The 17,686-nt window shown below is 35.4% G+C and overlaps 1 protein-coding gene across 1 annotated transcript; it reads left to right on the forward strand.

Moving 5' to 3' along the window:
- Positions 1-7,379: 7,379 nt before the first annotated feature.
- Positions 7,380-8,927, forward strand: LOC107609006 (uncharacterized). The gene is made up of 2 exons (XM_016310824.3): positions 7,380-7,942; positions 8,242-8,927. Exons 1-2 carry the CDS (start codon positions 7,829-7,831, stop codon positions 8,680-8,682), a joined length of 555 nt encoding a protein of 184 aa, XP_016166310.1. The 5' UTR covers positions 7,380-7,828; the 3' UTR covers positions 8,683-8,927.
- Positions 8,928-17,686: the final 8,759 nt, after the last annotated feature.

Here is a 17,686-nt window from a genome sequence, read left to right on the forward strand (position 1 = left end):
GTCACGGTTCACCCTCAATTCATTGAGATTGAAAAACGAGAACACATAAGAGAATAGAATCAGACATATTGAAATAGAAACGGTAATATTATTAATCCATGAGAATCAGCAGAGCTCCTAACCCTAACTTAGGAGGTATAGTTGCTTATAGCTTACAGAAAATAGTGTGTAGTTCGAAAATAGGGTGGTATAAGATCCTAACATGGGTGATCTTCTCCTTTAAATACTAATCTAATAACTAGAGATTATAGAATTAAGACATACTAGACTCTTAGTGTGAAAATCCACTTCTTGGGCCCACTTGATGAGTGTTTGGGTTGAGCTTGGGGTGACTCCACGTGTTGGGACTCCTCTTGGAGCGTTGGACGCCAGGCTTGCTCCCTTTTGAGCGTCCAAACGCCAGCTTGCTCCCTTTGGGGCGTTGAAATTAAAGGCCAGGTAGAGGGTCAGATGGGCGCTCAACGCCCATTTTGGGCTATCATTTTCAAAGATAAGTATAGATTATTATACATTGCTGGAAAGCCCTGGAAGTTAGCTTTCCAATTCCGTTAAGAGCACATTAGTTGGACCTCTATAGCTCCAGAAATGCTTGTTCGAATGCACGGAGGTCAGAATCTAACAGCATCTGCAGCCCTTTCTTTGTCTCTGAATCAGGCTTTTCCAAAACTTGCCAGAATCACCCAAAAATCACCTAAAAACATAGAAAAAACACAAAAACTCAAAGTAGCATCCAAAAAGTAATTTTTTCACTAAAGCCTACTAAAACTTGATAAAACTTAACAAAACATAACCAAAAGCACTAAGAAAACAGTACTAAAAAATGTATAAAATATTTGCTCATCAAAACTCTCCCAGGATCTTGCATGAGTGTTGTTGGATGAGGTTGTATAACCTCTTCCTTACACATTGATATGTGCATGTTTGCAGTTTGCATGGCATCTTCTTTTACCTTCTTATCATCTACATCTTCATCTTTGTCTTCAATGTATGGAATTGAAAAGTTTTCTATTTCACTTGCAAGTGGCTCTTCTTCAAAAATTTCTTGCATCAGGGGATCAATCATTCCAATTCTCATACATTCCTCTAATTCATTTTCAACTCCATTTGTAGCTCATGACTGGGCACTTGATCTTCCAGAACCATGGGAGGTGGCAAGGTGTCTTCAGTATACTCAGAGGGCTTCCCCACACTTGCACCTTGACCCATGCTCTTCTCATCGACTGCCTCTCGGTGAACTTCAGCCACAGTCTCATTAATAATGTCACACTAGAAGATAGAGTGGTCTTTAGGTGGGTGCTTCATAGATTTATCAAGGTTGAAGCTCACTGCTCTTCCATCAATCTCAAATGAATATGTACTCGAGAAGGCATCCAATTTAAATGGAAAAGTCTTCAAAAATGGCCTTCCAAGCAAGATGGATGAGGGTCTTCCTGAGTCATTAGGGGGCATCTCTAGAATGTAGAAGTCAATAGGAAAAGTCAACCCCTTAATGCTCACCAAGACGTCTTCCGCAATGCCAACCACTGAAATTATGCTCTTATCTGCCAAAACAAAACGTGCTGCCGACCTTTTCAAGGGTGGAAGCCTCAAAGCATCATATACAGACAATGGCATAATACTAACACATGCACCTAAATCACACATGCAGTCAACAAACTGTACACCCCCTATAGTGCAAGTAACCATACACGGACCGGGATCACCACATTTCTCCGGTATAGCACCCAAAAGAGCAGAGATTGAGCTACCCAAAGGGATAGTTTCTAAATCATGGATCTTTTCCTTATTCATGCACAAATCTTTTAGAAACTTAGCATACTTAGGAACCTGGCGAATAACATCAAAAAGGGGAATAGTTACCTCAACCTTTTTGAAGATCTCCACCATCTTGGGATCTAGCTCCACTTACTTTTTAGTCCTCCTAGCAAGGTGTATAAAAGGAATAGGAATGGCTTCTCTCACAACATGATCTTCCTTAGATACTCCATTCCTTAGTTGAGCTACTTCTTCTTCAACTGCATCTTGTACCTCATCTTCTTCTTCAACATCTTCTACCTCAACAACATCTTCATCTTGTATGTCTTCTCTTGAGCTTGGCTCCTCGGGACTCCTCTCTTGCAATGTAGTGCTGGACCTCAAAGTGATGGCATTGAATCCACCCTTGAGGTTAGGTAAAGGTTGAGAGGAAAGTGCACTAGAGCTTGAAGGTTGAGTATTTCAGGTAGAGGGTGGTTCCATACGGGATATAAGAGCTTAAAGAGTGAAGGTAAGACCGGTGAGGCTAGAGGTAAGTGAATTTTGAAGCACTTTTTGTCCTAGAAGGATAGAACGGAGTGTTTCATCTTAGTTGGAGGAAGAAGGAGGGTAGGTAATTTGGGGGCTTGTGGTTGGTTGTGTTGAGGTACTTGGGCTTGCCTTTGGTGAGGTGTTTGGTATGTTTGGCCTTGGTTTTACTGTCGGTATGGAGGATTTTGTTGATATCAGTTCTGTTGATATCAGTTCTGTTGATAGTTGTTGTTCCACCTTTGATTTTCACCATTATCTCTACTTCATTGGTTATAGTTGTCCCTCCATCCTTGGTTGGGATTGTCTCTCCATCCTTGGTTGGGATTGTCTCTCCATCCTTAGTTGGGATTGTCTTGCCAACCTTGGTTGTAGTTACCACCTTGGTTGTAGTTACTGCCATGTTGATAGTACCCTTGATTCGGACGGTTGTAATAAGCATTGGTAGCCACCAAGGTGTTGTCCTCTTGAAGTTGTGGACATTTATCAGTGTAGTGAGAATAGCAAGCGCATATTCCACATACTCTCTGAGGGACCAACTGTTGACATTGTTGCTATGGAAGAGGCGGAGGTTGTTGTTGATTGAGCTGGAGCTGCTTGAGTATATTGGTCATCTCTCCCGAAGTCTTGGTGAGAGCAGCGGTCTCACTCCTTGAGGAAAGTTTTGCAACAGCCTTGGGATGATTGTTCCTTTCCCTTGCATTTTGGGTAGACTCAGCTAGATCAGTGATTAGTTGCCACGCTTCTATCGTCGTCTTGTACTTCGTCAGAGAGCCATTACTCGCAGCATCTAAGAGGGTCTTGTCTCGAGGCTTCATTCCTTGGCAGAAATAGCTAATCAACACCAACTGGTCAATCATGTGATGGGAACATGAGTCAAGGAGATTCCTGAAGCATTCCCAATACTCATAGAGAGTTTCCGATTCACCTTGAATGATATAGGAAATCTCTTTCCTCAATCTATTTGTAACCTCCGCTGGAAAAAACTTGTCCAGGAATTTCCTTCTGAGCAAATTCCAATTAGTAACAACAGCTTCAGGTTGAGTGTGGAACCACTCATTTGCCTTTTCCTCAAGAGAAAATGGGAAGGCATATAGCCAAACAGCAGTCTCATTCGCACCGTGCCGCCTAGTAGTTGAACAGGCTGTTTGAAAATTTCTAAGGTACTTGATATGCTCTTGAGCAGGTAAACCATGGAATTTAGGCAGCAGATTGATCAATGTGGTCTTCAGTTCAAAATTCGCAGTCAAATTTGGATGACGCGCTTGATATGGCTGCAGTGTAAAATCTAGAGCTCCCGCTTCCTTAAGAGTAATACTTCTAGGAGCTGCCATAGTATCTGCACTTAAATCAACAGAAGAGGCATCAATAGAATTAGCAGGAGAGGAACTAGTTTTTTCCTCAAATGACCCTTCAAACTCAACCTCAGATAAGACTAGTGAATTGGCAGAAACCCCCTCACCACCCTTAGAGGCTAACCGACGCCGAGCTCGCCTAATACGTGAAATAGTCTTTTCAATATCAGGATGAAACGCGGCTAAGCTTGGATCTGGTAATGAACACGTCATTCAATGAAAGAGACATAAAGCTCATGGTAACAAAATATACTAAGAAAAATAAATAATAATTACTACTAATAAATAGAAAACACACCAATAAAAATAAAATAAAAAAATGCAATTATGTAAATAAAAAAAATATTTACACCAACCAATAATTTAGCACACATATGCAACTCCCCGGCAACGACGCCAAAAATTGATGGGTGGAAAAATGCCGGTTAAGAATTTCTTATAAAAACAGCGTTGCAAGTACAGTTCTTAACCGACGAAGATTTCACTATCAATTTAAAAGTGTGTCACAATTAAGAATAATAACCGGGAGTAGAATCCCAGGTCGTTTCCCAAAGAGTTGACACAATGATGCAAATTATTGATCAGGATTTTTCTGAGTAATTTTTGAAGTGGAGAATGGAAAAATAAGTGGCTAGAAATTAATCAATGAGCAGTAACAAGAGATATTATGTATTTGAAATAAAAGATCTTGGTTAGGAGAGATAATTAGAATTTCTATCCTTGTTGTCTTCCCCAAGTGTAATAGCAAAGGTTTATTGCTTCCACTTAGTTATCCTCTTGCAGTTGCAAGAAAGTCAAGTGGGTACCACTACTCTAGCTCACAAGTCCTAGTCACTTCAGAGGGAAGGACTAGAGTTGGTGAGGATCGAGCTAGCCAGCAATTTCCAATTACAGATTACATTTGAGTACCACAACTCAAGGGTTTTTAATTAATCAACTCCTAAGCCAAGTTGGGAGCTTTAAGTCATTAACATAAATGCCATTTTCAACAACATATAATAGGAATAAATAAAAGACATGGTAATTCTGAGAAATTAATTAAATTAAAATTGGCACGAACAATAATCAAAACGACTCAAACAAGCAATATAAATAAATATAAAAATACTTCACTGCATTAATAGGATTCAAAAATAACAATATCCAAATATGAACACAAAGCAATTAAATGGAAAGAGTAATTGAGTTAAGGGAAAAGCAAACTATAGAGATGATGACTTCAACAGAATGTAGTAGCAGCTCTCTCAATATCCAATCCAAAGCAAAACTAAGAAATCTAAGAATCCTAGGAGTAGTATTTTGCTCTCTAGAATTAAAAAACTAAAAACAAAAACTAAGACTAAAGTGAAAGTGAAAGGTGTGTTCAGTCTCAGCTTGCCCCCTGCATCTAGTCTGTGTTTTGGGGTTTGAAACTGGGTCCAAATCAGCCAGAAATCGCCCCCAGCGAGTTCTGTTAAGTGCAGCACGTGACGCTCTATCACGCGTACGCATCGCTGTAAGATGCTCCAAATCACGCGCACGCATCAGCCATGCATGCACGTCGCTCCTCGCTTCTCAACTCCTTAATTTCTTGTGTTTCTTCCACTTTAACATGCTTCCTCTTTATCCTTTAAGCCATTCATGCCCTGTAAACCTGAAAACAGTTAATAAACACATCACGGCATCGAATGGTACAGAGAAGAATTAAAAATTAATAATTTTAAGGCCTAGAAAGTATGTTTTCAATCATAGCACAAAATTAGGAAGGAAATGAAAAACATGCAATTTACATGAATAAGTGTGAGAGAAGTTGACAAAACCCACTCAATTCAGTCCAAAATATATCATAAAATAGTGGTGTATCAATTTTTTCATCCAAAGTTTGGATTATTTCTCCACCCAAGGTTGTATGTTTCGGAGTATGGATAATTTTAGGGTGACCTGGAGGTATTTTCCATGAAATTCACTTGTTCCACACTTGATTGATCAAAGTTGAGTAGCTCATAATTCTCACAAAAATGAATTCCTCCATTGAAGTCATAGGGAAGCTTTGTGTGCCACAGCTGACACTTGCATGTTCCCCTACCCATTTGTTTTGTGAGAGTCATAAGTTGTTGGGACATATCTTGTTTTAGGCTACAAGAACATCAAGAGTGTCTAGTTTCATCACTCCTCTTTTTATGTTCATATTCCTCTCTGAAGAGTAGATGTATTAGTTATTTGCAACAATGTCAATGAGTTCCATACCTTCACTAGGGGTCTTCATGTGTAGTGATCCCCTTGCTGAGTTGTCTAGGAAATTTCTTAAGGTTGAGTGATTTCATCATAGAATATTTGTAACTGAACCCAGTCTACAAACATGTTTGGTGAACATCTCTTTAGCATCTCCTTGTATCTTTCTCAAGTTTCATACAAGGATTCTCCTTCAAGCTACTTGAAAGTTTGCACATCTATTCTCAATTTGATCAATCTTTGAGTAGGGAAGAACTTAGTTAGAAACTTGCTAACTAAATCTTCTCATGTGGCAATACTCTCTTTAGGGTATGATTTCAATCATTCTGCGGCTCTATCTCTAATGAAAAGAGGAATAAAAGTAGTGTTTTATTTGATCATCAAGGCTTACTACTCGACTTTCAAGTTGAGTGGAGGACATGTGTGCAAAATTTGATGAGCAAGTTGAAGAGACGTAGGACTTTGAAGACCAAAAAGGATGTGGGTGTTAAAACTTGGGTGTCAAGATTTTTCATGGTCAAGACAAGGTCATGGCTGAGAAAAGGAAGAAGTAAAATAGTGGACAAACATACTCCATGGTAAGTCTATTTCTATGATTTATAAATAGTAGAAACTCAAAAGAGTTCGGGGACTTCAATCAGAAATATTAGATCATCACATAAGCTTATCAAATTTTCAGTCTCCATGACACAACAGAAGAATGTGGTGTGCAAGTGTATGTGAGTATTAGAAGTCAATTTTTAACTTATTTTTCTTTTGTTTATTTGGTTCAGTTTTATTTAATTTCTTTGAATTTTGTTATTTCTTTGTTTAAATCAATATTTGGTGTTTTTATCGCCTTTTTTCATTTAATTATTTATTTCTTTGTTGTTTATCATAAAGTTTACCACTAGCAATCTCGACATAAATTGCCTTGACATTAATTAAGTAATTCTTGGATCGAACTCACTTTTTTTCAGAAGAGTCGTATTTGCTCCCTGTTACTTGAGATCTTGATACAAGTTCATTTTGATATCACCTATCAAAGTCGACTAAAAAATGAGTGAAACAGTTATATATTACCAATATAAAATATTTTTATTCAAATAATTAATTATATATTGTTATATTAATAAAAATAATAATATGATAATTTAACGATACATTAAAATTAATTTTTTATCATAAAATTTTAAGACTAACAATTTTTAATAATCTTAGCTAGTATTTAACTAGTACAAATATCAAATTATTTTTAATAAATAATTAAATTATCTTCAACAAATAATTTTATTAATTTATATAGATAAATTGTGATAAATATAAATATAAATTATGTTAATTTATGTGTATAAATTTTTATAAATATAAATATAATTATTATTGACTAAATATTAATATAAAATGATTATATTTACCGTCGCATTTTTGTTTCTTTTCTTATGAAGTTCTAGCAAATTAATATGATAATTTATAACAGGAGAAATTAACACCAAATGAAAAATCTTATTAATTATAAATAAGAATGAGAATAATTAATACTTGAAATCCGTATGAGATATCAATTATGATACATAGTATTTGATTTAAAAGGAATAAAATTAAATGGCAACCTTTTGTTTGGCCAACATGGTAAAGGAGTCGCAATGACACATTCCAATCCATGGGCAATTGGACAAGCTAGTAGTAGCAGATAGAATCATAGAATTGCTAACCATTAACCAAACAAGCATACACATACACCTTTCCAGGGTTTAACCGTGGTTCAAATCCAGTGGGGTATAGCCGTAACCCGTGTATATCTCGTATAGGAGCCTCAGTCGGTGGAGATTGTTGGTAACCCTAGTTAGTTAAGTAATCACCATCCTCATTCCCTGGCCTCCTCTATAAAAGAAGACCATAGGGGTACCAGTTTTTCTTCGTGCCCTCTTTTCAAGGTGGATTCTCGATAATCCTCCTTCCCTTTTTCCCTTTCTGTCAGTTCTAGGGTTTCAACTTCCATGGCTTCCGCAGAAATTGAGTACCGTTGCTTCGTTGGTGGGCTTGCCTGGGCCACCGACAACGAAGCCCTCGAGAAAGCCTTCTCTTCCTATGGCGAGATCGTCGAATCGAAGGTCCGTTTGTCGCAGGGATCGGATCTCACACGATTCGGATTTGGATTTTCTGATCTGATCTGTGCTCTCTGACTCTCATCTGTTTTCCGTTACTTGATCTATGATACTTGTGTTACTATAATGATTCTTTTATTACTCACACCAATCGGTACGTTCATCTTCATCTTTGTTTCAAAGGCGAAGATCGATCGGTTTTTTCTTCTTTTTTTTTTATCGTTTCTATTCATCTCGTCTGGTGCTGGATTTTTGAATTCGAAGGTGAGCTAGATCTGAAGAATTTGCTTGATTTTCTTGTTCAGGTTATCAATGATCGTGAGACTGGAAGGTCGAGGGGTTTCGGATTTGTAACCTTCGCCACAGAGCAGGCCATGAGGGATGCCATCGAGGGGATGAATGGCCAGAACCTTGATGGACGTAACATCACTGTGAACGAGGCGCAGTCCCGTGGTCGGGGTGGTGGCGGCGGTGGTGGTTACGGTAGTGGTGGCGGCGGTGGTTATGGTGGTGGTGGTTACAACCGTGGAGGAGGAGGAGGAGGTGGTGGATATGGAGGCCGCCGTGAAGGCGGAGGTGGTTACAACCGCGGCGGAGGTGGTGGAGGCTACGGTGGTAACGGTGGTAATGGTGGAGGTGGCTATGGAGGAGGTGGTTACGGTGGTGGGCGGGACCGTGGGTACGGAAACGGTGGATCCCGTTACTCAAAGGGTGGTGGTGCTTCTGATGGAAATTGGAGGAATTAGGATTTCGTTTAGAGATTAGTAGTTTGATGAAAAAGGATGGGTGGTGGTTTTTTATTTGAGTATGCGGGTTCATGGTCTTTAAAATTTGCTGTTGGTTTCTGGTTTGATTCTCTGTTATGGTTCTCGTTGCTCCGTGGTTCTCGTTTTTGACCTCTGAATTTGTGTACTACTGGTTGTTCATAAACAATCCCATCACATATGAATAGTCAGATCAATTATAACCCTGAGAGGTTTTACCGTATTTAGTTTTTCATTTTCATTTTTTTGGTTTATTTTGTACATCAATATTTCATGCTTTCAGGTTTTGGTAACGTTTGATAACAGCTAGCAGCTATTATCTCAGGAAAAAGAATACTGATAATTGAAAGATGAGAACTAAATTATTCGTTATTACTAATAAGTAAAAAATTATTCAATTATAATTATTAAAAAATTATTTCATTATACTTCCGCCGAGGAAATGTTTGAGGTTATGGAGAATTTATTGTTTTTAATAAATTCTTAATTATTAATGTTTAAAAGTATTTTTTAATTATTAATATCTAAAAATATAGATTAAAAATATATTTAAATAATAATAATAAATTAATGATTAAAAATAATAAAAATAATAAATTTTAATAATTTTTTAATAACTTTTAGATAATTTTTAAAATATTTAATTTAAAAATTTGATTTAAAAATAAATGTAAAACTCTTCCGTTACATAAAAATTAAATTTGTTTATAGGTACTCAAATATCGGAAAAATCAATTGCATGGAACTACTCTGCAGCTACATAAATAAAAATAGATTGTAAGTTACGATTTTTTTTTGAATATTTTAATTAAAAATAATCAGTATTTTTTTTATTTTGGTAAAATTTTGAATTTTCACTTACTATTAAAACATATTTGAGTAGTCCCAAAAAAAAAGCATATTTGAATATGTCAAAAATCAGGAGTAAGAAAGAATTTAGGAGTGTCATCCTTTCATATGAAAAACCTAGTAATTAATGTACCATTTCGACATAAAATGGCCAGCTTCTAGAATGATGACGTAAATACGAAACAATGGTAAAAATGACAAATAATTATTGAATTTAATCTCATCTTTCATTTTGAAATTATTTCAATTTTGTCCATATACTTAATAAAAGTGATTTATGGTAGTTCTTAGGATATTAAGTTTATTTGGATAAATTTTTAAGAAAAAGATTTTTTTTTGAGTTAATTTTTTTTAAAAGATCTTATGAAAAAGTAAAAGTAATTTTATGTTTGATATGTCATGTAAAAAGATATTTTTATCTATTAATTATATTTGGGTATAATAAAATAAAAGTATTTTTTGTTTATTTATTACATAAAAAATATCATTTTTTTTAAAAAAATATCTTTTAAAAAAAGATGTAAATTACAGCTTTTCAAAAAAAATTTTTTAGTGTTTCTATTTGTATTATTAGAAATTTGTCAAATACACTAAAAAAATAAAAAAAATATTTTTTTAATCAAAATAATAGCACCCAAACAAGCACATTGTATGATGACAGATTGATGATGTAGTTGGACGAAAGTAACGTTGAAAGTTTTTAAATTTTAATACATTAGTGTCATTATTCTTGTGTCTCATACGAAATCTCTTCTTTTTATTTTCTTTCATGGTGTCACTTTGAGAGGGTTTTCTCTAATGTTCTCACTAAAAACAACAATTTTAGTGAATTTTTTGTCGTATACAGAGTTATCTGGAAAAAAAGCATTACAAGTAACCAAAATACAAAGAAGAAACATAATATTCACTTGTATTGTACTCTATTTTTTATCATTGTTATTTTTTTTATGTTTTGGATTGTTGAAATTCATTTATTCCTTTATATATATATATATATATATATATATATATTTGTGTTTTGGCTATTAGTTTGAGTTAGGATTTGGTTTATCTGATGTTGTTTGAATTTTTTTTTTTGTTCAGTTTGATGATGTTCACCATTGTTGGAATGTAGTAAAAAAAGAAGTTTTGTATGTATGTTGTTAGACTTAATGACTTAATGTTGGGTTAGAGTTTGGTTTAGTTATTATACATTCTTGGTTGACCATGCCTTACATTGGTTAGATTTTTTTGTTTGTTTGAAGAGTATAATGTTGATTATCAATTGTTGTTTGCAGATGGATGTGATTACTATTGTGTATCACTATAGAGAAACATTTGTGACGAATGTGAATGGTGGTGTATCATACTTCATGGACCATGCTTTCGAGATGTCTGGGCTTAATCTAGACCTACTGGATGTGATCTTCATTACAAACTATTACAAATAATTTAGGTATGATAAGGTGGAAAGTTGTTGGTGGTTAGTTTCCATTTTCTGATAGACCAATGGAGACTGATTTAAGAGAAATCAATACTAATGCCAAACTCCTGGAGATGTGCTTCTATGCTGGAAAAAAAAATAATGGATTGATGCATGTGTACTATGAGCATGGAGTCTCTGTACCAGAGTATTTCAAAGAACTACTATCTAAAAAAGACAAGAAGGTGGTGATTGAAGTCCTTACTCATCCACTCCAACTAAGAATAGGATTAATCTTTAAGGCCATACCCCCTAGGAACAACCTCATCCCCACCTAGATTCCAACCCCCTACTCCACCTATCCTAACTAGCAATTCTATCCATACTCCACCCAACCCAACTAATAATCCGAAACAAGAACCCTTCTAACAACCGATTCAAACCCTATTGCCAAATCTACTCCAAAGTCAGTAACCAACTCACAACTGGTTAGAGTGTCTCAACCCAAAAGTAGCTCAAAGAACAAACCTATGCCTACTCCAAAGGTGGTAAAGAAGAATGGATTATCATCAAAGAAAGACGTGAAAAAGGAGAGAAGAAGAATGAGAAAGATGTTGCCGTGGGACTAGGAGGTTGTGACTGCCAGAGTCACGGTGGCTGGGCTTCGCCAGAAAAGAGCCACACAAATCTGGGTTGCTGAGGATGGGAGCAGAGCTCGAAGGTGAATAGAGATGGAGGAAGAATAAGAAGAAGAAAGGAAAGGAGAGAGAGTGCGACGGTGGTTGCAGTGGTCGCTGGACAGAAATGATGGAAGGGGGTGGGGTTTGGGTGTTGGGTGAGTTGGGCAAGGAAGAAGAGAGAAAAGGGAATGGGGGTATATGGCGCAATAGGGTTTCTATTTGAATTCATGTCCTATTCGATGAGTGTGCTATGTGCGTACGCACACAGGCCCATACATACTCACACTAGGGGCAAAATGCAAAACATGATTTAAAAATACCTTTTAAAAAATACACAAAAATGGCATCTCTCCTACGCCAACAGCAGCGATGCTATTAGGGGCAACACAAACACATTCAACAGTCACAAACGGCTATAGTCCCTCAATACTCCAGAAACACGGTCCAAACAACAAAATTGTTCAAAAATTATTTCAAAAAATGTTTCGTGACAGATAAATGGAAATAAAAAACTCCCATCATCAATAAACATTCCTAATTATTTTCAAATACCATTCAAAATAGCCAAGACTACAAATGAAAGCTCATAAAAGCACCAACCTTAATAAAATTCGAAGAATGGAAGGGCACGTCAAACAAAAAAGTCACGGACGATCCTCTTCACCAAGAACTCTTTCAAACAAACCAAAATAAAGAAAATCTTGAAGAAAACCAAAAGCAGTTGTGAAACAAACAAAGAAAGGAATTGAGAGAGTCTTTGCAATGAAGGGAGCAAGGGAAGCGTTTCGAAAATGAGAAAAGGAGAAGAGGAAGAGCACGAAGCATTTTATAAAAGAAAAGGGACAAAATAGTCATTTCATGCTCCTCTTTAAAGATGTGCACGGATCCCAAAGAAACTGCCGTGTAACACTTGCCCCTCGTTTAAACAGTCAACGTTCAAAATCTCAAAACACGTCGAGTACCCGACCTCTTGAAGGTGGTGTACCTTACGTCGTAACCAAAGCCATAAAATGCTTGAACCCAACCTCCTGAAAGTTCGGACTCAAGTAGGGGCACTGTTCATACCCTGGCCCCAAACACAAAAGTCAGGCCCAATAAGGATGAAAGGTCCACCTAAGAGGCCCGACCTCTTCAGAGAGGTCGGATACGATGAAAAGGGGCAGCTTATATTTATCTAAGTAAGTAACTGCTTTCCCGAATCTTTCCAACTATCTCTATCTTCCTTGAAAGATAGATCTTAATAAACTCTTAAGATAAAGGGAACAGTTACCCATCAATAAAGGTGGAACTACTTCAACAAAGGTGGTCAAACAACTCTACTATAAATAAAGTATATTCACGTTCTAATCTACTAAAAACCTGTTTAAAGCCATTGCTAACTTAAGCATCGGAGTCTTTTACAGGTATCATCCCACCTCTTTACGAGAAATTCGGACGATGGCACCTCGGCACCAGAATAAGTCGGACGCTGCCTCAAAAGGAGTTTGGACCTCACGTCCGGGCCAGATCAGCGATTTAAGTAACCCTTAGAACAACAACAACAACAACAATAATAATAATAATGCCAATGAACTATAACTCAAATGACATAGTCTCTCCATTTTCACCTAAAAATTTTGAGTTCGAGTTTTATTCTTAAATTTGGAAAATAATAATAATAACAGTAATAATAGTAGTAGTAGTATTAACATTTATCATGCAAGTAAATAAAAAAAATAATAGGGAGACAAAGATAATATTAATAATGCAAGTAACAGTTTTCCAAGAGGATACTATAAATTAAATAGTAATTAATCTAATAAATCAATGGGAATTTAGGGGGTAAGAAAATAAAAATGATTGGACCACCAACATATTTATGGTGCAAGGAATCCAAGCATTGGTTTTATATATCAAAACACTAAGGATATAAATAATAAATTAATATAAGAAATCATAAGGAATACTCGGTAACATCAAAAAATAAATAAATAATGGTGACGAATGCACATTTATCATCCAACACTATAAAATTCTTATTTATTTGTGGAAGTTTTTTAGTGAGAGTTATTAGAACCTCCACAATCTATTTTATTTGTAACCATTTTAAATAATTAGAAAAAACTCCCATTGTTTGATTTCAACCCAATTAATTATAAAAAACCCAACCCAAACAGATATTTACTAAGCCCATACCAAAAATGAAAAAAAAATAAATGAGTTATTCGAGAGAGAGAGAGAGAGAGAGAGAGAGAGAGAGAGAGAGAGAGAGAGAGAGAGAGAGAGAGAGAGAGAGAGAGAGAGAGAGAGAGAGAGAGAGAGTGAAACCCTAAAATCTGGATTCCATCGCCACCGCCACCGCCACCGCCGTTCAATTCCTTGCCGCCATTGCCGCCAAGTCTCCTCCGTCAACGCGTCACCCGCTGGAGTTATGAATGGAGGATGAGGTGATTGTGGAGCCTCTCAATTCGTGGAGCTCTCGCCTTTCGGGATAGTATTTCAGGGACGATTCCATTCAAATCGTTGAGGTAATGCTTACATATTCTGTTTCTGCGTCGTCTTTGACGGCAGCTTCGTCCCCTGGTTCTGAATCTGATTTTGCTCCGGCAGCTTGAAGCACTCAGAGCGCGGAAGGTAAGCGAACTGGAGTCTCTAGAAGCTTCGATTGAAGCTGCATTCGAAGCTATCAGATCTCGTGGAACTAATTCTCATGTCGTTCCAAGTCATTACGGTGAGAATTTGTTCTTGTTTAGTACGGAACTTAAATTTGTTCTTGTTCATGTCACTGAAGCAGATCCTGTTGTTATTGCACTGCTAATTAAAAAAAAGGTCCCACATCTTGCTGAAAACATGGCAATTTTTTTATAATTTTATCATTTTTAGAATCTATATTGTGCTTGATTGCAGGTTGGAGAATTTAAGTGCCTGCTTGGTGTTAAACCAACTCTTAAGAAGGAACTGATAGGTGCACTCATTGTGACTCATCCAAAATCATTGAAATTGCCAAAGGAGTTTGATACAAGGACTCAATGGTCTCAGTGTAGTACCATTGGAACAATTATAGGTCATTTGCTTGATCCTTCTCCATTGTTAAGTTTAATTTATTAATCAAATAGTTTGTTTGAAAGGAGGTGCTGAATCTTTTTCTTTCCCCCCTCATATTCATAATAACATGGATTGGTGAATCAATTTCTGCATTGAAGATCAGGTAATTTTTTCTTTTCTTTTCTACATTTTAACCCTAAACAATATCAAGGTTCAAGAGGTACTTAGATAATCCTTGTGCTGATTGTTCAGGGTCATTGTGGTTCTTGTTGGGCATTTGGTGCTGTAGAGTCATTATCAGATTGATTTTGCATTCATTTTGATGTGGTAAGTAATCTTCTTACTGAGCAACATATTGGTGTGTGTGAATATCAATAAATACATATCTTATTGAGGACATTTAAAGAGGAATTTATGCTCTATATGTATTTTTAACAACAAAACAGTTTCATTGATTTCAGTGAAAAAATGGAAAAATTTAACTCTTAGGTGGGAAAATTTGAATGTCATCATCATGCTTCCCGCCAAACTTTGTTCCTTGATTTTGTTGTTGTTTGGGAAAATTAAGTAATTTGATTTTCCTTGAAGCAGTGGGTGGTGAATCTAGTAGAAGGAGCTACTCTAGTGCCAAGTTACCATTCAATTTCAAATGCTTGCTAGATGAAGTGTTTAGTGGGTGCTCAATCTAGATTGCTTATGGAGGTAATTTGATAAAGTGCCAATTAAACTATATAATATGTATTGCTCAAATTGAATAAATTAAACTATATAAAGTGCCAAACCATTAAGTAATTTGATATGTTACTCCAAATGATGTACCCTTATTAGTTCAACAGCATATTGTGAAAGGAGAGATTATAGACTCCTTATGGAGGTAATTGTTTCCTGTAATGCTTGATCTTGGTTAGTCTTTTGGTTTAAAGTTATGTTTCTGTTTGAGTTTTATCCTTGAAGCGACAACATGCCCTTTTGCTTTCAACAACAATTTTATATACTGGCATTACTTTTATTCTGAAATGTGGAATGTAAGCTTAGCCAGTCTACTTCGGTTTTCACATTAATTGACATCTTGCTCTGTTTATTAGGGGTCAGATGGCTTTATCAGAAGATGAACAAATCAAGAGCCAAGAACAAAGGTTTCTGCTTAATGGTTTGGGAAGTTTCGAAGAAGGCAATGCAATGTACAGATCTGAAGACAACTCTGGGGGATGCTGCCAAACAAATTTGAATGTCATCATCATGCTTCCCTACAACTGTACTAATAGATTTCATATCCAAACCCAAGTGATGACATTTCATTCAATGTCATAAATCCTACTTTGTATCTTGTGCACAAGAAATTTATGGATTTCTTATGATTTATGAATCATGTGCATCCTTTATTGATAAGTCATATTAGCTCTTTCTGAACAATTCTTTTAAGCATATGTCATATAATGATGTCTTCTAGATTGATTATTCAGCTTTGTGAAACCGAAAATTATTATTCACTTCCAACTATCAATTGCTTTAATGAAGAACTTTATTGAATTTATTCACTATTACATACTTTATTAAGGACAAGAGAATATCTTGAATAATACTGCTGATGTAACTAGGATGATGGTTCTAGAGCTTATAACAGGGAGAAAGATGATCTCAACCATGCAATGTCACGATCTTCAGCAGAAGATTTAAAGCGAACAAATGGTAGGTACTTAATTTTCAAAGAAATGTTTAGTTCCATGCTATCATGATCCTTCTGACCATAGCTTTTTAAACTTTGATTTTATTGTTAGCACATGAAGGATATAATTGGGGGACAGACAATGATGATTATGGAAAAGCATTTTAAGATAGTTTGAACTCATCTGCATACCCTCCATATTTTATTTGTTAGCTTTTTAAACTTTGATTTTATTTTTATGCTTTATTGAACTTTATTGAATTTATTCACCATTACATGCTTTATTGACAGACCCAAGAGTCTTGTTTTATATTTCAAAGTATTTTTGTGTTAAATTTTGTTCAAATATGTAATGTTTTAATTTCCTTCTAAATTTTTAATGTCTTAATTAAAGATTTCTTTTAAATGATAATTGATTAGTAGTATAATAATATAATTCTAGTATTCAGATTAATTGTTTAAGAATAATATTGACATATTTATGGAGGTTGAAACCCCACATGAATGTTTCTTTTTTTTTTAATTGGAAATTTTTTTATGGGAGTTCTAAACCGCCACAATAATTAACCAAGAATTGCCACAAAACGCTAGCACAGAACCCCCACAAAAGGAATAAAAAACCGCCACTGAATGGAATTGTAGGGGTTGTGAAAAACCGCCACAAAGGAGCTCGTGGCACCTCCAATTTTGGGGGGTTTTTGAAACTGCCACGATCCTTTTTGTGGGGATTTGAAACCGCCACAAACAAGAAAAAAAACTGCCACAACTGAGCAAACTCCTTGTAGTGCAAGTAATAGTTTTCCAAGTGGAAACAAAATAATAGGAACACCAACATATTTATGGACCAATCAATGCTTTCATTTATCAATAACATTAAGGATACAAACTAAATCAATAAGGGATTTGTTATTTGTATCCTAAAGACATCGATTAAATATATTATAAAAGAAAATATTTTAATATTATTTATTATAAAAATAATTTTTACACATTTTTAATACATTAAATATATCAAAAATATTAAAATATTTTTTTATGATATGTTTGTTTTGTCGATTTTTAACAAATCGAGAGTGGTTTGATATCTAATAGTTTGGGAATGAAATTTACTCCTCTTTACGAGTACTAGTTTTTTCAAAGTGCATTAAACACCTTTCAAGCAAACAGAAACTTAAGGAAATCTAAAAACATAAATAAAAGACTTTGAAAATAAATTGACTGAATTTGAAATGAATTGCATTGAATTTAAATAAAACACTTCGACTAGATCAAAGGACTTTTGAAATTGAAAATAAAGTACTGAAACGTAAAATTAAACAAGGAAATTAAATGTTGCTTGAAAGATAAATTTGCAAGAAAAGTAAA

The sequence above is a fragment of the Arachis ipaensis genome, chromosome B7 (genome assembly GCF_059453495.1).
Source record: "Arachis ipaensis isolate K30076 ecotype BB chromosome B7, ASM5945349v1, whole genome shotgun sequence".
NCBI lineage: Eukaryota > Viridiplantae > Streptophyta > Magnoliopsida > Fabales > Fabaceae > Arachis > Arachis ipaensis.